At 41.3% G+C, this 23,896-nt stretch overlaps 1 protein-coding gene across 1 annotated transcript; it reads right to left on the bottom strand.

Annotated features, from left to right (window-relative positions):
- Nucleotides 1–8,330: 8,330 nt before the first annotated feature.
- Nucleotides 8,331–22,596, bottom strand: fndc7a (fibronectin type III domain containing 7a). Its single transcript, XM_061797453.1, has 14 exons — nt 22,170–22,596; nt 20,339–20,357; nt 19,411–19,668; nt 18,703–18,963; nt 17,115–17,372; nt 16,557–16,811; nt 15,334–15,588; nt 14,866–15,123; nt 14,109–14,366; nt 13,777–14,031; nt 12,565–12,831; nt 10,269–10,298; nt 10,162–10,195; nt 8,331–9,642 (listed from the first exon to the last, which is right to left on the bottom strand). The coding sequence occupies exons 1-13, from the start codon at nt 22,185–22,187 to the stop codon at nt 10,164–10,166; spliced, it is 2,424 nt and encodes an 807-aa protein (XP_061653437.1). The 5' UTR covers nt 22,188–22,596; the 3' UTR covers nt 8,331–9,642; nt 10,162–10,163.
- Nucleotides 22,597–23,896: the final 1,300 nt, after the last annotated feature.

Consider the following 23,896-nt stretch of genomic DNA (forward strand, 5'->3'; position numbering starts at 1 on the left):
CCTCTATGGTTGCAGTGTAGGTGCCCGTGGGCTGGTGGTTCTGCCAGACTATCAGAGCGTGGTTGGCATCACAGTCTCTGAATGCTTCAATATTATCAGGAGGACAAGGTGCTGAGGAGAAGGAGCAGAGGAGATTGAAATAATACACATGGGATTTTTGATTTGTTTTTTTACATGTTGTGGACTGTTCGCAGTCACTTACTCTTACCTGTAGTGAAAGTAATCTCATTGCTTGCACTGCTGTTACATTTGAGATTGGTTCCGATAATATGAGCCGTGTAATTCTGTCCACATGTCAGGTCTTCCACCAAGCATTCAGTACCGACTGAACTACAGTCGTGCGAGTTTCCATCTAAATCCTGAACGACTGCAATGTAAAATATGGCGCCGATGCTCGTTGTCCAGGTGAGTGTTGCTGAGTCTTGGCTGCAGTTAGCCAATACTGACACAATGGTGGGGGTACAAGGAACTGGAAAGATGGAGGAGCATAGAAATAAGTATTGAACTGGATTTAACTCAGGAAATAGAGACTATATTTGTTTCCCGTTTGTCTGTGTAGATTCTCAGTCATTCGGGTCATGGTAAGCCGCAACGGTTGAATTGGGGCGACTGGACCCTTCTTGTTTGTTGAAGATGTCTCACTTGTAATCCAAAAGGCTTTTTCAGCTTTATAAAAAAGTTCTTAAAAGCAATGGACTGAAGGACTGAAGAAGACTTTTGGATTAAAGGTGAATCATCTTCAACAAACAAGAAGGGTCCAGTTGGCCCAATTCAACCTTTGCATTGTCCATTGTACATTTCTGGATTTGTTACTATTTTGTAAACAATCATGTTGGAGTATCCATGTTCATGGAAAATATGTTACTCTGTTTCAGAAAGGTCAGATTGTTGGTAAGCATGCAGTAAAGAAACTTGGCTTCAGCCTTACGTCAATTATGACTCAAAACTGTCCAATCTACAGAATAGTGGTGAGCCATCATCTTCCAAAATGGAAGGTCACCAAAAATATTTGGTGAAATCAAATAATAATGTACCATTAAACACATAGCTATGTTTGGGGAAAAATAAACTAACTACATACTGTAAATTAAAAAAATATATACACTAGTTTCACAGTTCAGCCCAAAGATTGGACTCTGGGGCAATTGAAAAATGGAATTGACCCTGTTCCAGAGTTATCAGGTTAAGTAAGTGAAAAATCATGCCAAATGATTACTCCGCAAGTCTAGGAGGGAATACTTTAATTGGGACTGACTGCAGTTGCTCACATGTGGTTTAAGCTGACTGAATCCGAATATAACAAATTAACATTCTTTCTTTTTACATGCATTGATTATTTTAATTACTAAAGGCAAATGGGGCTCTTATTACGAAAGGGGAAGCTCAAGGAGCATGAGACACAATTTCATCTCATGGGTCAGCCACTAAAATGTCCAATCTAACTGAGAATCTTTTTTAGCCCAAAGTGTATTCCTCCCAGCACGTACTAGTCTGAGCCACCTCTCCCAGGACCCTTTCGCTGGAGCAGTTGTCGTTGGAGGCGACGATCCACACGCTGAGGTGTTCGCCACAAGACACGCCGGTCACTGCGCAGCTATTGGACGAGGAGGTGCAGTTGTAGGTTTCTCCCGTGTTGCCCTGTGCTTCTAAAGTGTAGGACAGAGCTCCTGCGGCTGAGTCCCAGGAAGTAATCAGGGTTTCGGAATGACACTCTGCTGCTGTCCTTATGTTTGTCGGAAGACAAGGAGCTGGGAGAAAGTGAAATAGAGTTGCAGTATATGCAGTCTTTTGATACACTCATTTCCTTTTACCGCAATCCCCTGTTTATTACAGGGGCTATGTTCCAGATCTGTGATGTAGTGGAACTGCAGTGGGTGAACTGCCGTATAGCTACAGAACACTATATTAATAGCTGAAATGACTATACCTGTATCTATGTATGTATAGATAGATAGATAGATAGATAGATAGATAGATAGATAGATAGATAGATAGATAGATAGATAGATAGATAGATAGATAGATAGATAGATAGATAGATAGATAGATAGATAGATAGATAGATAGATAGATAGATAGATAGATAGATAGATAGATAGATAGATAGATGAAGGTGAAATCATACTCACAGGTTCGTACAAACTCAGGCTGGCTGACTTCACTGTTGCACTCCGAACTGACAGCATACACGGCGTATGTATAGAATTGACCACAGCCTGTATTGGTGAAGAAGCAGGTGCTGTCTTGCGTCCGGCACTCAGTCACTTGGCCATTGCTGTCTTCGGCCATGGCGACGTAGTATAAGGTGTTGTTGGTTTCCTCCCAACTAAAAAGGATCACATTGCTGGAGCAGTCGTGGCTGGTCAGAGGGTGAGCAGGCGCGCAGGGCACTAGAGACGGAAGGTTAGGGAGTTAGATGTTCATCAGTGTATGTCGTTAAGGAAAACTGAGAATTAACACCTTTGTCTCTTTCCTCTTTGGTTACATTTCAGCCACACAGCACTTAGCAAACATTACATCATTTCTTTACGATAACTGACCTTTGAGATATCCATCTCACTTCAATAGACTGTAAAGAACTGTAAATTGACGGTTTTGGGTTTCCACTCTTAGTGACTAATGAGAGGGTGTGACTGTGAGAAAATAGTGAACGATACAATAGCAGCAAGCTGAACCGCATCCCACTGGGCCGACCTATTGGCAGATGACATCGAGTTGCGGCTTTGCGCGTGTGAAAGTAGCAAAGTAAGATGAGAAGTTTTTGGCGGAGACCATACAGGCGGCACTCACCCGTCTCGAACATGGTGGAGGTGTTGGCGATGCTCTCGCAGTCGTCCGAGGTTGCTATCACGTGGACTCTGTACTTCTCGCCGCACTTGAGCATGGTGATCTGGCAGCTAGTGTAGGCTGACGTACAGTTGAGCGAAGCACCGGTGCTGTCCACAGCCGTGGCCCGGTACGCGTTGGCGCCGAACACCAAATCCCATGTTACTTTCACCATGCCACTGGAGCAGCTGTAGACTGCCGTGATGGATGTCACTGGATTTATGGCTAAATAAGAAGAGTGAAATGATTTAGTCCCTCTTTGGCATTGTTTCGTTATCCCGGTAAAGTGCAGTGCTACTTGGGCAGTAGAGGTTCATCCATAAGAACGTGGCTTGGGCACTGGAGGTCTAGACACAAAATGAGATCTGCCATGGATATAAAAAACAACTTGACCCAAACAGAGTAAGAAATCTGGAGATTGCTGGAGAGAAAACTGCTGGTGGTACTCTTCCACCAGGGTGCTCCACCAAAGCCCCTAAATATATGCACCGAGTAGAAAAAATATCAAAAGTGGAATGGAAATGTCCCTGTTACGGCTTGAATAAAGGATGTTTTTAATCCTGATCGCTCTTATTCTGATCATCCATTCATGATCCATCCATTTGTATACCTCCTAATTAGGGTTATGATTGAGCTGGAGCCAATCCCAGCTGACTCTGGTGCAAGGTACACTCTGGACTGTGTTCCCTTTAACTGCATGGCACATAAACAAATATACATTCACACTCACATGCACAACGATTAGAATTAGATTAAAATTTAGATTCTTCTGTGAACCTAACATGCATGTTTTTAGATTGTGGGAGGAAGCCTGAGTATGTGTAAAAAAAAATCCACGCAAGCACAACGAATGCATGCAAACTCCATACTGGAATGCCGGATTCAAACCCAGAACCTCTGGACTGTGAAGTAGATGTGCTAACCACTAACCAAATCTGATTATGTATGATCAAAATTCTTCATCCTATGTGCAACCCTTAAGGACGGTGGATACAGGATTCTGCCCATAACCATTAGGGAGCGACTCTGCTACTCAAGTAAATGGTTCACATTTACCCTTTTCAGGGCAACCTAGAGTGGCAAGCCAGAGGTTTTTACGTTGTACCTTTTTCCAGCTAATCTAAATATTACATAGCCAACTGTATATTTTGTTGGATGTCGAAGCTTAAGTTGAAAGAGCACAATTAAATATGATTGAGGATTCAGTCAGTTGTGCAGAATTATTATTTGTTAATGGCAAAATGGAGTGCATTACTTGGCTGCAACCAGCAGAGGTGCTCTTGAGTCAATAAATCAGTGAATTCTAAAGAACAACTTCACTGTTGGCAATGGGAAGTTCGTTAATCTGCCCAATGATCAATACTCCATTGATTGATTGCTCATTTCACCCTATAGATAATCAAATAATTTTAGTCAAAATGTTCATCTCAATCAACCACCATTAGATACTCACTGGATGTTATGTGTGTGACATTGGAAGCCTCCCCTGGTACTAAGAACATGTTGACTGATGACACCCCCACCGTGTAGGTGGAGCAAGGCTCCAGATTACTGATATCCATCGTTGTGGACGAAGTGTTCATGATGACGGGCGCGTTGATGGGATTGTCGTCGTCGATCACGGTCACTTGATAAAGCAGAACTTTATTTACAGGGTCCCACGTCACTTGAGCCGTACTCTTTCCCGTCGGGACAAGAGTCACACCGGTTGGCGGCTGCACCACTAGAGACAAAATACAAATGTTACTGGTGTGTATCAAAATAAAAGCGTGACATACTTTTTCATTGAAACCAGTGACCTGGGTGGACTTACAGGTGGTGATTGTCCTGATGTTACTTCTGGCCCCCCTCCCTGCTGTGTTGGAGGCGTAAACGTAACAGTTGTATGTTGTAGACGGAGTCAAGTCACCGACTTGCCCGCTTCGAGATGTGAAAGTCTGGTTGTATTTGTTCGCGGGTAAACTGAACAGCTGCTCCACATACAAGGTGTAGCTGTCAGCCCCAAACACACTTGACCACTCAAATATTATAGAGGTACTTGAAATAGCTCTGGAATATGTGATCTGAGATGTTGCAGGCACTGTAAGAAAGCAAGAAGACCTTTAATGTAAGAACACCGTTAAGACTATAACTGTCTAGTTAAACAATAGCTACCTGTCATGGTTTGGCGTGTGTCTTTGCACACAACAGTATAAAACTGAAAGACCTTGAGCGTGACAAGGTACGTGTGGCCAGGTCGTAAGCCTTGAATAAGCCTCTGAGTGCTGGGTGGATACGGCATTACCACCACAGGGGCAATACTGCTGAAGTTGACCACTCGTAAGTCCAGTAAATACACCGAACCTCCAATGTCATCCCTCCATTTGACATTCAGGGATGATGCTGAAGAAGATGTCACTGACACAATCTGACATCCTGAAAAATAGTGCAATTGAGCTCATTTAAAGAGAGATTAGAATTTACTGTAATGCAGAATAAAAGCATCATGTGACACAATTAACATATCGTACATCCGTTCATTTTCTACACAGCTTATCCTATTCAGGGTCGCAGAGCGCTAGAGCCTATGCCAGCTGACTTCGGGCAAAAGGCAGACTACACCCTGAACTGGTCGCCAGTCAGTCGCAGGGCACATATAGACACAGACAACCATTCAGACTCATATGCACACTGTCACTGAGTGGGAACTGAACCCACACTGCCTGCACCGAAGTCAGGCTAATTTACCATTTTATTATTATGTTTAATATATATATATATATATATATATATATATATATATATAATTAAAGTTGTATTATTTGTATTATTTTTTAAACATTTATGCAAACGTTACTTTGCATGAGATTTACAATCTTTAGACTTTAGAGAACAGACTGCTGGATTTGTTGATCTGACACTCCTTTGTCATCAGAATCATCATAATTAATTGATTTAATTACTGTTGTAATAATAATAATATTAATAATAATAATAATAGAGAACATTTATTATTATATTATTATTTATTTATTATTTGTAATGATTGCTAACCAAAAAGTTAGTCAAAGTTCGTACAATTTTTAACATACTCACCTGTTGCCAAAACTTGTTGCATCTTAAAAAAAAGGGATGAAGAAACACAAGTTAACATAATTGTACACTATGAAAGTAAAAACACCAAAAAAATAGATGCACTAATGTCAAATTACCTGTATGACAGACAGAAGGATGGCTGAAAAAAAAATCCACATCTTATCCAAATGTATTGCCATTCCAATTAAGGCGTTATTTCCATTCATATGTCCCACATTCAGCTCTTCTGAATGATGATCTGAATTTTTTCCGGCCCAAGTAGTGCACATCAACTTGGTGGGAACCAATCAGGTCGTCCCAAATGAGGACAGGGGGCTGGATACCTGTGGGCGCTCTGTCATCATGAGAAGGAAACAAATGGGATGGTTAGGTGAGGGCGCTTTCACTTCTCCACCCAATCTTCCATTCACACGTCTTCCATTTACTTAAGCGATACAGTATTTATATAAAAAAAGTGAAGTTTAAAATAAAAACACAAGCATTGAGAAACAAGATTCACGTAGAGTATATGAAGGGATTTTTCTCTTCATGTCTGAATTTCTATAAAATTACATTTCAGATTTTTCACTTGTAAGATAATACGATCTCTTTTGTATGATATGCTAGGTGCCCTTGTACGTCCTTCCTGGATTGATATCATTTTTCTTGGAAATGCTTAATCATGTTTCGCTATTGTATAATAGCTACTCCGTAAAAAAAAAAAAAAAAAGTAATTACAAAAGTAACTCATTGCTTTAGACAATTAATAATTAACTATGTAATAGTACCATTAAGTGTTGGGGCGGCAAAGCAATTTGAATATTAAAAAAATAAAAAAAACTCAAAACAGTGATATACAGTAATTGTGCTGATATAAAGAAAAACATTAATAATATCAGTTTCAAGTGATAAGGATAAAATACAGTGAAGCATCCAACCATTACCTTGTTTTGCTTGCCAAGGGTGCTAATCTAAGATTTATGGCTTTGTTTCTTCTTTGTGCAGCTAATATTCAAAGATTGAAATGTTAAAGAATGACTTATGAACATAAATACAATTACATAGGAGAAACTAGAAAACATTTACCTTTGGCCTACCATGGAAAATGTTCTTGAGATTCAGAAACTTAATTTTCTTTGCTTTGGATCTTGAAGTTCCTTTCTCTCAAGTCTGAGAGACAACTAGTTTCTCTCTAGGACCACTTAGCCTAATACTAAGTGACATTGTCAAACTACTTTATGCAATGGATATAATTACCTAACGGTACATGTCCTTTACAAATCATTTCGGTAATATTTGGGTATCACAAATGCAGCTTTTAGTTTCATTGAAAGTGGACCAGTACTTTTTTTTTGGGGGGGGGGGGGGGTAATCCTTTCTCACTTTCAACTCTTCTTCTACTCAACTGTTGTTTATATCCTTAAGAAAGTTGTAAGAAACCAAATTAAACAAATGTGTTGTGTTGAAGTTTTTCAATGGGAAATACACATCATCAGTCATAGCTCCAGGGATTTCTTGTTCGTTCTTTGCACTGTTATCCCGTTATTATGGCCTCAATGCTGAAGGTGTTATACAGTATGTCTCTAGTATGTCACATGGCACTAATAAATAGGACCACATTTTGCACTTTAGACAAATTGTTTTTGTAGGTTCACTCCAGGGATTCTTTTTGTTGACACCATCCTCATGTGCCTATGAAATCACCTGCATAAGCCGAGTTGACTTTGCTGAGGCAATGTACTGTAAAACGTTGATTTCAGCACAATGGTCTGTCATCTTTTTCAAACTACCAAAATTTTCAAATTTCTGTATGTACAGCTACATCCAATGACTATGAAGGACATTTTTTTCATCTCTGTTGTTGCTTTAACTAAAGGGACCACTGGAATTGTGAACTCAGAGCACTTTCCTTGATATTAGACAATTATCCACAATTTATCCTATTGTTCATTTAAACGTTAAATAATATAACTTACTTGAAAAGTTTAATTACATTTTCGCATGAACTAGGGCTGGACGATTAATTGATTTTATTGATTAAGTCTATTTTATTTGTCAGGATTAATTTTTTTAAATCCATTTTTATGTGGCTTCTGTTGTTCAAAGCACATTCTTTCTGACGTAACATTGCTTACACTTAAACAATGGCTGCAAACAGAGAGGAGGTGGTTTACAAAAGCTGAGTCAGTGTTGGCAACTTCGCGATAACGACCATTTTAACCAATGTATTTGGGTAAAAATGTGGTTCTCCATCACCAAAATGTACAGTACCATGTGTACAAGTGTAGAGTCTGTTATGAAATTTAAAAGATCCCCTTTAGTGTGAGATTAAGACCTATTTTACAGTATCACAACACCGCCAAGAAACTTCACATACACCCCAAAAAAGATGATCGAGACACAGAGTGTGGTAGGCAAAATAATGCTTTATTCTTCAACTGTGAGCGACCAATCACACGGATCATCCATAGGCCTGATGACTCCGGGCCCCCCGACCCACTTCATTAGTTGACCCTGTTTAATGTTTACACCCACCTGCTTGGGGGAGGGGAGTTGGGATTTACAAACTACCTAAGGACATATCTCTCTGGTTTGGGATTTTTACGGAATATTGCTGAGGCAGCACAGTGTCGTAGTGGTCACTACGCCTGTTTAAGGTTCAAATCTTGTACTGTGTGGAGATTTCATATTCTCCTCTTGCTTGCATGGATTTTCTCGAAGTACACCGGCTTCCTTCCACATTTCAAAAACGTCCATATTAGGTTCATGGAAGACTCTAAATTGCACATAGGTGTGAATGTGAATGATTGGTTGTCTCTGTGTGTCCTGCGATACAACGGCAACCAGGCCAGAGTGTCCCCTGCCTCTCGCCCAATGTTAGCTGGCTCCAGTTTACCCGCAACCCTAATGAGGACAAGGACTATAGAAAACGGATGGATGGGATTACTGTGCAGTTTCCATTTCTGCATTGATATCACCTCCATCTTCAGGTTACATAAACTTTCATTCATTCTTTCATCTTCCATTCCGCTTATCCTCACTAGGGTCTCGGATGTGCTGGAGCCCATCCCAGCTACCTTTGGGCGAGAGGCGGGGTACACCTTGAACTGGTCGCCAGCCAATTGCAGGGCACATATAAACAAACAACCATGCGGTTTAGAGGCTTCATTGCCTCGTTTGCGAGTCTTTCTCCACATATACACAGAGTGAGATTGGTGTGTGAGAATCACCCGTCGCAATAAATCTGTATTTTAATGAGGTTTTTTTTCTTGGTTTGACGTATACGGTGGTACATGTCAAACACCAGAGTACGGTGTACTCCAAGCTAATAAATAAAATATTTTTTTGTTCAGTCTTTGCCTGGTGGTTGAGGACTGCTGGTCTATAATATGCCTGGACACGTCTCATTTCGTTTTAGCACTAGCATTAATGCTAACAGAGATTTTTCAACATTTTCTTTCCCTTTCTTTCTCTGTGTGACAGTGAAGCAGGAAAATTTGGTGCTGATCCAAAATTAGGACTGTTCAACTTGCACTCAACTGGATGTTATTCTAGTATAATGTATGAAAAATATGTTCTTGTATTATTTTAGCTTTTTTAATCATGCTGCATAAAATAGACATATTACACAATTACATATCTTTAGCAAACATCAGTGATGCACTAGATCATTCCTAAACAGAAGTATAAAATGACATCCATGTACACACTTTGGATGTAATTATAGTCTTCCTCCATGCTGTGGTGTTGTTCGGAGGCTCTCTGGGGATTGGAAAGATGATTCTTGTTAATGTTTGCTCATGACTTCTTTGTCTTCAATAACCATCATATTGTGTGTGACCCTGGATTTACAACAAGCAGCTTATCATCTTACAGCCCAAACACACGATGTATCATGTTCCTACAGCACCTTTGCATCTTCTTTTACTTGAGCCACGTTTAATATATATAATATATAATATCATTTCCTGCCAAGTTTCTGTGTTGGAGTTGGAGTCCCAGGGGTAAATGGGGATGAAATCATCGATTTTGTTAATATTATTATGCTCTTCAGATTTTTTTCTCCTCCTACAGTCAATCCTATTGTTTCCACACTTCTATGGGCGCAGTCATTTTATTTTATGGAAGACTCTGATGCAGTTATAAGATTTCGCGTCAAGTTGCGAAGCAAAACAATGGCTTCGTCCCGCTTTTATCAATTGCTTTCACGCGTGCAACAATCACCGCTTTGTCTCAGGCTGAAATAAGTCATCCAAGATGATTCACATGAAACTTACCTACCTTTATTTTATGCTTCTTCTTCCACGAGAGATCACTGAAGAGAGAAGGTATGTTATTCGAAAGTCCATAAAGTAAAATGTGGAGTTATAGTATGTGAGAATACTTACCAATGCCACCGTTCAATCCTGGGCAAGGAACTAAGAAGAATTAAAAAAATGAATGAATGAATGAATGAAGGAAGGCATGAATGAGTAAAAAGAAACAAGATGTAATAGTGTAACTTTGACATAATATCAGTACTGAACTACTCTGCATACAGTAGCTAATTTCTACTTTTCTAGTTTTATACATATATTCTACAACCCCAATTCCAATGAAGTTGGGACGTTGTGTTAAACATAAATAAAAACAGAATACAATGATTTGCAAATCATGTTCGACCTATATTTAATTGAATACACTACAAAGACAAGATATTTAATTTTCAAACTGATCAACTTGATTGTTTTTAGCAAATAATCATTAACTTGGAATTGTATGGCTGCAATATGTTCCAAAAAAGCTGGGACAGGGTCATGTTTACCAGTGTGTTACATCACCTATTCTTTTAACAACATTCAATAAATGTTTGGAAACTGAGGACACGAATTGTTGAAGCTTTGTAGGTGGAATTCTTTCCCATTCTTGCTTAATGTACAGCTACAGCTGTTCAACAGTGCGGGGTCTTCGTTGTCGTATTTTACGCTTCATAATGCGCCACACATTTTCAATGGGAGACAGGTCTGGACTGCAGGCAGGCCAGTCGAGTACCCGTACTCTTACTATGAAGCCACGCTGTGCAGAATATGGTCTGGCATTGTCTTGCTGAAATAAGCAGGGGCGTCCATGAAAAAGACGTTGCTTGGTTGGCAGCATATGTTTCTCCAAAACCTGTATGTACCTTTCAGCATTAATTGTGCCTTCACAGATGTGTAAGTTACCCATGCCATTGGCACTAACACAGTCCCATACCATCACAGATGCTGGCTTTTGACCTTTGCGTCTATAACAGTCCGGATGGTTCTTTTCCTCTTTGACCCAGAGGACACGACGTCCACAATTTCCAAAAACAATTTGAAATGTGGACTCGTCGGACCACAGAACACTTTTCCACTTTGCATCAGTCTATCTTAGATGAGCTCGGGCCCAGAGAAGCCGGCAGCGTTTCTGGGTGTTGTTGATAAATGGCTTTTGCTTTGCATAGTAGAGTTTCAAGTTGCACTTACGGATATAGCGCCGAACTGTATTTACTGACATTGGTTTTCTGAAGTGTTCCTGAGCCCACGTGGTGATGTCCTTTACACATTGATGTCGGTTTTTGATGCAGTGTCGCCTGAGGGAATCGAAGGTCACGGGCATTCAATGTTGGTTTTCGGCCTTGCCGCTTACATGCAGTGATTTCTCCAGATTCTCTGAACCTTTTGATGATATTATGGACCATAGATCCCTAAATTCCTTGCAATTGTATGTTGAGGAACATCGTCCTTAAACTGTTTGACTATTTTCTCACGCACTTGTTCACAAAGAGGTGAACCTCGCCCCATCTTTGCTTGTGAATGACTGAGCAATTCAGGGAAGCTCCTTTTATACCCAATCATGGCACCCACCTGTTCCCAATTAGCCTGTTCACCTGTGGGATGTACCAAACAGGTACAGCATTGCTCAACTTTCTCAGTCTTTTTTGCCACCTGTTCCAGCTTTTTTGGAATGTGTTGCAGCCATAAAATTCTAAGTTAATGACTATTTGCTAAAAACAATAGCGTTTGAACATTAAATATCTTGTCTTTGTAGTGTATTCAATTAAATATAGGTTGAACATGATTTGCAAATCATTCTATTCTGTTTTTATTCATGTTTAACACAACGTCCCAACTTCATTGGAATTGGGGTTGTATCGTATATTTATTTTTCATCTATATGTGCTGTGCGATCTGCCTCACAGTTCTGAGGACTGGGGTTCAAATCCTTTCTCCGGGCACTCCGGTTTCCTCCCACATCCCAAAAACATGCATGCTAGGTTAATTGAAGACTCTACATTGCCCTTAGGTGTGAATGTGTGCAAATGGTTGTTTGTTTCCATGTGCCCTGCGATTGGTTGGTAACCAGTTCAGGGTGTACCCCGCCTCTCGCCCAAAGATAGCAGAGATAGGCTCCAGCACGCCTACGACCCTAGTGAGGGTAAAATGGTAGAGAAAATGGATGGATGGATGTGCTGTACGAATGACTTGTGACCAGTCCACGGTGTACCCTGCTTGAAAATCAGGTGGGATGGACTCCAGCTCACCTGTGACCCTAATGAGGATAAGTACTATAGGAAACGGATTTTGGAAACGGATGTTGGAAAACCTTAGTTTAATGTTCAGCAAAAAAACGCTCCAATTAGTCCTGTTTCTTTATGTATCTGTCACATATGATCCAACTGACCTGAGTATGTCCGCTGCTGACAGAAGTTGACTTTGATGCCATTGGGTCCAACTGGCGCCGCCACAACCGTGTAGACGTCCCCACAGCTTTCCTCCTGGATGTCGCAGAATTTACTGTTGGCAGCCGCGAGGCATGTGTAGTTGGCAGCCGTCCCATACAGTTCCACCGTGTGCTCCTGGATCTGAGGAGTCCAGGAGGAGTGCCAGTACACCCTTAGGGAGTTGTTGGCCCAGCGATACAGTTTGACATTGGTCGGGCAGCAGGCACCTAGAAGAAAGGAAGTTAATTAGCGTTCTGCCATGGAGGTCTGTTTAGTTGTGCCACTGATGTTTGGTCACTAATGCAGATTACCATCATCATGGCATGGCCACTCAACTGGACTTCTTTAGGTAAGTGCTATTATATAGAGTGGTGGAAAGTAAAAAAAAAAGTTTGACAGAAGTGTGACTACTTTTGACACCTCTGATTATATTAATTTGATCAAAATAGGATTTTAGTGACATAATGCGTAGTAATTTATTATTTCAGCATATTGAAAAGGATTCCTAATATTTTGTCCACCTTTTTGAGCTACAGGAGAGAGTCAAAATCTTTGTTGAACTGTATTTTTTTTCCCCCTATGTTGCATTTACTGTTCTGGGAAGAGGACAGATTTAGCCTCTCCTGACTGACTGAGAGCAAAAGGCGGAGTACACTTCATATTGGTCGCCACTCAATCGCAGAGCACATGTAGAAAATCCCTATCCAGATTTTAGACGTCATTGTCCTCAAATGAATGTCCCTTCTTCTTGAGATGCAAATGAACTGCTGACTTTAGAACAAAAGAAGCCGCTTGCCAATGTTGCGCCATGTGACTGTACAGTGGCTGCTTAGTCTCTCCGATGTAAAGTTCATTGCACTCCTCTCAGTACTGCATCAGCGACATTGCTGAGTTTGCTTCTCGGAATTTTGCCCTTTTGGTGAACTGGCTTTGAGGGTATTGGTAGGTTTGAGATACATTGGTATGTGATAGTTTGGAGGAAATCTAAAAAATATTCATGAATCAAACACTTAGGGTTAGGGGTTGTGAATTTTGTGGTACAGCCCCTTGTTAGAGAACAACAACTTCTCTACATGGTCAACATAGAATGGCAACAACACCAAATTTAAAGGTTAATAAGGATGTTAATAATCCCTTGTTGAAGAGACTAGTCGCTATGTGGGTGTCCTCACTTGATGAGAAGCCGTGATATTTGCACTCGGAGGAGTGTCCAGTATTGCTGATGGCTTCCAGGGTGACGCTGTAGTTCGTACTGCAGCTAATACATCCCATCAAGCAATGGATGTCCATAGTGTGGCACTTGGCGTATCCGTGTGACGAACTCAGCGTGACAATGTATGAGCGAGCTCCACTTTCGACGAACCAGGTCACATTGGTCATGGCCTGCGTGACCTGGCTCACGTTCATAGACGTGGGACAGCAAGGACCTTTGAGAAATACAATGTGATGATCAAAATCAAAACGCATAAATGAATTCTCTTTGTGACCAATCACCGTGTAGTACCTGTTTCTAAAATGTTACTGTATCCGGGTAGACTCCGTCCTGCGTTTGTAGTGGCCACGGCTGTGACCTCGTATGTTGAACCACACGGCAACCGTGTTATATCACAGGAAGCGTTTCTTCCGTGGCAAGTGTGTGTATCATAGCGCCCGGTGGCAGTGATGGCGTATTCTGTATTTTGGGCGTTTGGGGTGGTAAATTGGACTCTGTATGAAGACTCGTTGAACTGGGTCATATTCAGAATCTCTGGAGAACACGGAGCTGCAGACAGACAGAACATAAAGGTTCTCAATGAAAGTAGCATACAACGAGAAATTCCTCCACAATGAAAAGATTGAAAGTAATGAATTTGGAATGACAGGGGATCTTCGGATTACGACGGTCACTACCGCCAAGAGCTACGAATGAGTGGTTTGTAATTCGAGTCGATTCTTGGGTTGAAACAAAAAAAGAATTTGGGGATTTGAATCAATCAAACGATTCAATGCATTATATCATGATGCACAAACTATTCAATTCTTTACATTCTATTTAATTATGTTATTACTGTCTGTTTTTATAAATAAAAATACTGTACAGTGCTATTTTTCCTGTTAAAAAACGTGTTTTGTGGGGCGCTTGGACAGATTAATGGCAATTCCATTCATTTCAATGAGGAATGATGATTTGGAATACTGTATGAGTGCGATCATGGATAGAATTGACAGCATTGACACGATAACCCAACAGCAAATTAGTGGTCACACTGATTTATCATTACCTGTCTCGTGGGTGTGGGGCTTGCAAGTGCGGTTGCACCCTCGCAGCTCGCTACACGGTGAGACCACCACAGAGTAAACGCTGTTGCACCTCAAATCTGACAGCACGCACACCGGTGCAGTGTCATTACAGCGGATGACTTCATCAACCTGCTTTGCTGTCGTCTCATAAAGTTCTGACCCTTTGACCGGTGACCATGTGATCTCCAGGGTCTCTGTTGAAACTGACTGTAAAGAAACACCCTCTGGGCAGCATGGAACTGGTGGAGGGGATGGAGAGGAGAAGAAAAATAGAGTAAATTATTGTTCCGGGCCAAAAACAGTGTTGTTCTTTTTTTTGTGAACTTATATCAGTGTCAGATAAGTCCCCACTGAAGGCACAGAAACCAAAACTACCACCCATCACTGACATTAAAATTGGAACTTGCAGTGACACTGGTATGTTAGTCAACTCGTGTGATCCATCCTACTCGTGGTGTAGTTCTGCACATGTACAAAGGGACTGGAGCCGGCCTGGTTGTAGGGGAAGATGCTGGTGAGGTAGGTGTAACCACACACACAGAGGAAGTGGCAGCTGGTTCCAGTGGTGTTGCACAACTTCTCGCTACCGTCGTCCCTCTTTATAAAAGCCATGTAGAACTCCGCCAGGGGTACCTCATCCCACATGACTGAGCAGTTGTCAGCTTGGGCTTCCTCCACCCAGATGTCGTCTGGGGAACAGGGGTCTAACACATGGAAGGAACGTTATATGAGCAATGGTAGCCATTTTGAAGCCATGTTACAGTCAATATTTTGTAGATTCTGTCTAGTGCTGTGATTCTCAACTGGTGGGTCGGGACCCAAAAGTGCATCGCAGGCCCATTTTGGGCCGGTTGCGGACAACAGGTAAAAAAGAAAAAATACATAAACTGTATTTGTATTGGCGGCACGGTGGCCGACTGGTTAGAGCGTCAGCCTCACAGTTCTGAGGTGCGGGGTTCAATCCCCGTCCCCGCCTGTGTGGAGTTTGCATGTTCTCCCCGTGCCTGCGTGGGTTTTCTCCGGGCACTCCGGTTTCCTCCCACATCCCAAAAACATGCATTAATTGGAGACTCTAAATTGCCCGTAGGCATGACTGTGAGTGCGAATGGTTGTTTGTTTCAATGTGCCCTGCGATTGGCTGGCAACCAGTTCAGGGTGTACCCCGCCTCCTGCCCGATGACAGCTGGGATAGGCTCCAGCACGCCCGCGACCCTAGTGAGGAGAAGCGGCTCAGATAATGGATGGATGGATGTATTTGTATTCAGATTTTTTTGGTACAGTACAAAGCCGTACCAAGTTGCCACATGAACAAATTAGGTAAGTGACAGGAAATGTTACTAGTCACTAGTTTACACTTCTGGCTAGCAGGCGTCATGGCGAGCAATATTGGTGGAATGTCAAACTTTTTTGAAATGGCATTTAAAAATATTACATACTGTACATGTGTTTTCAGAGGCTATTTTTAAACAAAAAAATGCTTTATTGTTGTTAACGTTTATAAAAGTTGGTCACGACTGCAAGAATAGGAAAATGCGGGTCCCAGGATGACAACAGTTGAGAACCACTGGTGTCGTGAGAAAGGGCCATAACTTGTACTCCAAAGGTGTTTTCAAAACTGGTCTTTGAAAGAGGCTTCTGTGTCTGATATATGCGTTGGCTGAGTTAGACCCACATGTGACGTAGTCAGCTGGTGGTGAGGGCAAGCTAGGTCCAGCTGAGTTGAAAGCAGTGACAGAGACCGATTCATTCTGACCACATCCCACAGGACTGATGTAACAGTGGTTACTGGCTGTGTTTTTACAGTTTTGGCCATTGGTGGTCCAAGCCACGTAGTCCTCAGCTCCTTGCACTGGCACCCAGTACACAACGATGCTGAGGGACCCACCCTGAGTCACCTGGACGTGGACCAAATCTGGGGTTGGAGGACCTTTAAATGAAATTCAGAGGAACTTTAATACAGCGCAACTGTGAACTTCACAACATATGGCCACCATTAGTTCCCATGGTTACCTCGCAGTGAATTTGTAGGTTTATGTTCGCGTTTTTCATCAATTTTTTGTCTAACCATGAGTTGGATTTAATAGGGAAATTTGATTTGCGATACGAATGATTTGAGTTATAAGTATGATCACGGAACAAATTCAACTTGTAAGTCAAGGTACCACTGTAACAGGATACATGACACATTGTCGACCAACTACAGAATCAAAGTCAAATTTCTGCTGCTCACGTGTGATCTGGCACACAGTGAGGTCGTCACCAGCATGACCTTCCGAGTCCTGGGCTGCGCCTTTGATGCAGTAGGTTGTCCCTGCCTCAAGGTCACTGAAGGTCATGTTGTGGTCAGTAGTGTTGACCTTGAGGCGTGCGCTGGAGCCCTGCTGGATGATGCAGAGCGTGTAGAGGATGGCGTACTCGACGGGGGACCATGTGACCAGGATGGTGTCATCATCAGGGGAGGTGGGGTTCAACTTGGGGGCCATCACCACTGAAAACAAAATATATGAAGATGCAACAAATACAGTATGTTGTTTTGTAAGAGATATATAACAGTAAGCATCCCTGTGATTAGATTTCACTGCATTCTCCCCGGGGAGAGGACAGCACCTTATTCTCATGGTTTCTCTTTTCATTTTATGAAAACGCTACATTGCATTGGATGGATACAGTTTCGACCATTCTGCATAGACTGCAGAGCTCTGTAACGATGACAATGAGAAGTGAAATGGCAACACTGTTATGCCCGGCGGAGTGAGACAAGCCATTGTTCTACGGGAACAATTGTACGACAGTCTTCATACACAGATTAGCAGCTTGAGTAAATTGCTTCTAAAGTGCAAGTTTGGCCAAGGGAAAGCTGTTGAAAATGGTCATTACTTTTACATTTTGATCATAGGGAACCCCTATTTATCGCAGGGTATATGTTCCTGACCCACCGGTAATAGGTGAAAATCTGCAGTATTGAGAGACTATAAAACATTCTGAAATAGTTTTTAAGCACATTTCAACACACTAAAACTCACTTAAACTTATTAAAACACACTTTTGAAATGTATTTCAACTCTCAAAAATGCGTTTTACTGTTGTGGCTGAAAAGCTCATCGGCGACTGTGGCTCTCCTTTCCCACATGCAAGGGCATTATAGTAAGTAAGTATACTGTAAAAACCCGTGAAAAGGACGGATTTTAAAAATGTGTTGCGAGAATCTCCACGCGTGGGTCGCACAAGTGGTACGCTGGCTCTCTCGTGCCATGCAAAAGAATCACTGAATGAAATGTAAATAAATAACATCAATCAAACATATTAGAATTAAGCTTGTAGCTATGAATACATCCTGTTTAAAAAAACATTTTAAAGTCATGTACACTTTTACTTTTCAAGTACAGTACATTTTTATTGTACAGTTCTGTTGTATTTAACTGTGTTAAGTACAGTACAATACATATCCATTTAATTTTTAAGGATGGTTTGTTTTTAAATGTGCTAAACTTGTTTTGCATTTGCATTTTTTATTTATGTGAAATAGATTTTAATTGAATCATTAAGTACACTTTTCCTATATATTAAGCACTTAAACCTCTGCTTCCTTTTGGGTTCACACTTATGCCTAGTGTACTATATCTATGTTGGTCATTAGAATTAGAATAAAAAAATGCTACTTAAAGAGCTAATTTTGTTTTTTTGCAGTGGTACTAGGTGTAAATGTTTTCACAATCACTAAACAGTAGAAAAAAGGATCAGTTCTAATGTAAGAATCATTCAGAAGGTGGAAGATGTGATCATTCACATCTACATATTGATCAATATCGTATTACTACCTGTTCTGGCCTTGATTGGGTACGAGGGTTGGCTCCGCCCCCCTGAGTTGATGGACGTGACGCTCAGCCTGTAGTTCGTATAGGGCTTAAGTCCAACCACGGTGGCCGGGGAGCTGGTGACCGCGGTTTCCGAGACAAAATTGCCGCTCTGCAACACTGCCCCCAGGCTGTAGCCGGTTGCCCCGGCAACCTCTGTGAACTCCACAGTGATGCTGTCACTGTGCTTGGAGTAGGCCTGAACAATCCTGGGCACCTCAGGGGCTAATGATGGATGTGAAGATGTTAATACAATAAGTCAATTTCATTTATATAGCACCAATTAATAGCAGAGGTTATCTCAAGCCACTTTATACACGGAGGAGGTCAAGAACCACATTCCTTGTACATTCTAAAAATATGTATATCATCGTTGTCAGGTGTAGTAGACCCAGTATGTCCAAATATCGTCAACTTCCTCACACCGTAGGAGGCCTGCAGCATTAAGTTGCCTCAAGATTGAAATTCAGAATTTGGTTGGATATATTTGAGTCATCCTGTTTTGTTAAAAATTGATAGTTGTAATGCTTGGGTGCAGACGAACAAAGTCAGCCTTAAAGGTAAGTTGCAGACATTAATTTCCATTGATTGATTGATCGATAAGAGATGAGCCAGGTCAACTTTATCGTGAAGAAAAGTTTTCAGTTCTCCATCACACATTGGTTCACTGACCTGTTGTCTCCTCAGTTTCCGCACTGCTCAGGACATTGAGAGCGTCATCCATGGCCTCCAGTTGCACGGTGTACACAGTGTTTGGTGACAGAGAGTTGACCGAGCCCATCACAGAGTCACCGCTGAACTGAGCGAGAAACGAGTGCTCCCGAGAGTTTTTGGGTGTCGCCGTGATTTTGTAGGAAGTAGCGCCGTAATGTCCCGTCCATCGCACGGTCATACTTTTGGATGTGACCGTAAATACAGAGAAAGTGACGTCTGGAGGAATCAGAGATAATGATGTGCATTTATGTAAGGGAAAAGCCAAAGGACTATATTATACGGTGGTACCTTGATTTACGAGTTTAATTTGTTCGGATTTGATCTCATTTTGCAATTTACTCATCAATCAAATCAGTTTTCTCCATTGAAATGAATTGAAATTGTATTAATTCGTTCCAGACCCTACAAACTATGACAATTTTTTGGTTACGTTTTTAATAAATAAATAAAATGTAAAGAAATAAACTTTGTTTTATAAAATGTCATTATTGTTAAGTACGTGCTGTAGTATTTGTGTATTGGATGTGTGCCTTTATAGGGCGTGGCCTAGTGAGTGACTGCAGGAGCTGGAGTTGCGAGTGTTCTCATTTTGTATTTGCGTGTTTGAATGTTTGTCTCATGTCTGAAAATGCATCATCAACTGTGGCTCTCCTTGCCCACATGGGAGGGCATTACATTACCTTAATTCCTCAATTTTTTTATTTTTTCATTTCACTCAAGCGGTGGCATATCTGTAAATAAACAAAAATTTAAAACATCAACCAGGCGACAGCTCGTAACTCGAAAATCTAAAACTGGGACACTCGTCAATCAGTGTACCACTGTATTTCCATTCATTGAGGAAAGTGAAATATAGAAATAAACTTTTTTTTTTTTTTTTTTTTACCATTTTCAGATGTGCATAGCTGAAAAAGACACAAACAATGTGGTCAATAAATTCAACTGGTTATAAACTACAGTAGAAATGCATTACAAGGACATCTTTCCAAGGTCAGGGATTCAATGCTATTGTAACCTGAGGGAAACTATGCCCTGCACACCAGAGAGCCAGCGGGCTGCGCATTACTTTCACTCAACACAGATTTCAGCGCAGGTATTTCTTTCAAGTCTGAATGAATTTGTCCATTGAGGGAAGGGTGTGCATGCCACACACACTCGATGAAAGCTGTGAAAATCAAAAGATCCTGTGTCTTTACAATCATACCGCTATGCAATGTAATATTTTTGAACTGCACATAAAACATGCAGATATCAAGGATGAGAAAAAAACAACTTAGTGACCTATTGTATCGAACTGGCCTTAGTTGTGTTAATAAGCAAAGTTGGTAAAGTACTATATAACTACTCTCACTCTTAAGTATAAATACAGATACAGTACTTGTGTACAAAAAGAGAAGCACTGATTCAGCTCCTGTACCTAAGTGAAAGTACAAAAATACAGACTGAAATATATTGTAAGACCCTGTAAAAAGGGAGTTCAGAGATTTGTTTCTAAATACATTATAATCTACACGTTTGAAGATAATTGATGAAAAGGTGCAGACCAAGAACGATGTAGTTCTAAGTTGTGGCGATATAGCGTTGGACTGTTTCTCACCATTTCAGTTGAGAGCTGTTTCAGCATAAGAAATAGTTGAAGTAGTACCCGTTTTTCAGCGGGCGTGGTTTCACGCATTAAGCGGACACGCTAACAACAGAGGGAAGACAATAACTTTATTTTTGTATGATTTTTAAGCCTCATTTTATATACTTGCTGATTGTGTAATAATTTAAATTTGTCAGGGCAATTAATGACACTCTCCTCTGTGGTGTGTCAAATTTAGAAGACGACTGATTCTAGTAACTAACAAAATTAAACAGTTCTCTCAAGTAACGGATAGGGAATGTCTTGCTTCTCTGAATCGGTTCCCGTCGTCATCGTTGCTGCCTGGTTCACATTCCCTCATGTCATGACTGACCTGACCTTTTTTTCCCTGCCTTATAAGACGCCAAATTTCAATCAAGATCGCAACTGCGGTTGACTTTACTTCTCTCTATTTAAATTATTATTTTTTTAATCGTGTAATCATCTGTGGAGGTTGAAAAAAGTAACATGCCTGTTTTGACAAATTAAGTAGTAGAAAGTACAGCAATCTGTTTTTTGGCTTACCTGTGTGATAGTCATTAAGATTTTCAGCATCGTCAGATGTGTTTTTCCCATAACTGCACACTTTCGTTACAGCCTGGAGGCAAGATGAATGATGTTTTTTTGTTTGAAACAACTTGACATTTCCCTTTACTCTCTCTCTCTCTCTCTCTCTCTCTCTCTCTCTCTCTCTCTCTCTCTCTCTTTCTTTCTCCCCCTGATGAGCCGACAGGTGTGCTATTGTTTCTGCAAATACCAAAGAGGGGCACTTCAACTCCTCCCCTCGAGGGGTGCTTAGGTGCCCTATGCAAGTGAGACTGGAGGAAGCTCATCTTTCTTAAATTGAAATGTTTTTGTTTTTATTTTAATTACAGTCAAAGATGCAGTAGAAGGACAAAAACATCTATTTTAAATTTGACACACCACGGAGAAGAGTCTTGTTAACAAGTCTGCCAAAATGTCATCATTTTTTTAAACAAGGCTCCCAAATATTGAAAAATAAGAGCTGCAGGACTGTGTGGGCGTGTCCACTGAATCATTCCCTTCAGCTGTCAATCAAGTACATATGTGGCTGTGTCTATTAAACAGTTACCTTTCCTTGATGTGTCATGTGGAAGGACACACGACTCAAAACGAAGCGAGGCGGACTGGCGAGCTTGCTGCCTTGTTAGCTTGCCAGACAGTTAGCCGAATAGCTCGCAAGCTAGCGCACATACTAAAAAGTTATCTTTCCCTGAAGTGTCTCTGTTGTGAGGGCTGTGGCAGGTTGGACGGACCCCAACGCTGGTGCGCCAGACCCCGGACGGCTACTAACTAGTCACTGACAGGCCGACGGGATGACAGGCTGGCGTGCGGCAGCCGAGCCATCAGGTTTGCTGCGGCGTTACTCCGAGTGCCGCGCTCTATATGTTGCGTTGTCAATCTAATCTGCCCAAATCCTTTAGAATCAGTAGTTCAGGCTGATATAACTTAAATAATAAAAGCAATGGGATTGTTTCTTTAACCAATACAATGTCAAATTCATCCTCACCGGGCCCACAATAACATCAGCATTTTACCGTCCTCTGATTGGTTGATCAGAGCAAGTCAAGTTCGACTAGCAAAACGCGTCTGTAGTGATCTGCCTGCACACATTAATACATTTGATAATCAGCATTTCTGTTGAGTAGGATTTTTTTAAAATTATTATTATGTTTTAACCATGTTATTAGACACATCTTGATTCTGATGTCACAGTTGTATGCTGTTTATTGTTGTTTCTTTTTTAATGTTGATGGTTTCTATAATTGTGACATGATAGTGGTGCCAGTAAGAGGTAAATTAAGTCAGATAGGTCCCCACTGAAGACCAAGGTACCCAATGCTCATTCCACCACTGCCCTACACCATCAGTAGCTATTGTCAATATTGCGATAAAAAAATGTGGAAAAAGCTACTAACTGTAAAAGGTAAAAAAGGAAATACAATTTTTGTCCTGTACTTCTATGATGTCACCACCAGCCACTAGTCCTCAACCTTATTCTTATCCTACCATCTCCATTACTGATTTCACAATTAGTGTATTAGTATTGGAATGCGAAGCACTCATATTGTGATGATGGTGTTAAACCGAATGTTGAGAAGGTCAGCTTCTCCACTCCTGGGGATTCACAAAGTTGTTTGTGCTTATGCAACCAAAAACAGAAAACCCATTTGTTTCCTTTGTGTGGTTGAAACTTCATATAGGGCCCTACTCTCCCATATGTGGAAGAGAGAAAAGGCGCACGTCTGCACGTTTTTCTGGCTGCGGAGATTCTCCCATCGACTTAGGTCTGTCATTCAGGCCAGATATGCGCTCTGTGGGGAGCAACTCTAAAATGTGGGTGTTGCCTGGCAAACCTGGCCTTGCGCATATTCTCCCGTCGACTGAAGCACTTTTCCTCTCATGTCCGTCAAAGGCTGTAGTAATTGATTGAAATGATCTAGAGCAGCTTACACAACCACCATGGCTGCACAGAGAGACAGCACAACAAATATTTTGAGTTGATCAAAGAAGCGCTGGGTATTGGCTATTATTGCCTTTTAACCGTGAAATTTATTGGTAGAGAATATTTGCGTTAGCTGAATATTTTTTTTTTTTTTTTTTTGCCTTTTTTTTAGTATGCTCTTGGACAACTGTGAGAAGGCGACTCCGCTTCAACAATGTGTCCCCACTGGAAGCTAATCATCGACGAGGTGGGGTGGGTGATACCCCATCTCCCGCTCAGCTAAAAAAAGCGGCCCAGACCAAATGGCCCGCCGACCTGTGGTTGGGGACCACTGATCTAGAGCACAATAGGCA

This window comes from Phyllopteryx taeniolatus, chromosome 14, assembly GCF_024500385.1.
Source record: "Phyllopteryx taeniolatus isolate TA_2022b chromosome 14, UOR_Ptae_1.2, whole genome shotgun sequence".
Classification (NCBI taxonomy): domain Eukaryota; kingdom Metazoa; phylum Chordata; class Actinopteri; order Syngnathiformes; family Syngnathidae; genus Phyllopteryx; species Phyllopteryx taeniolatus.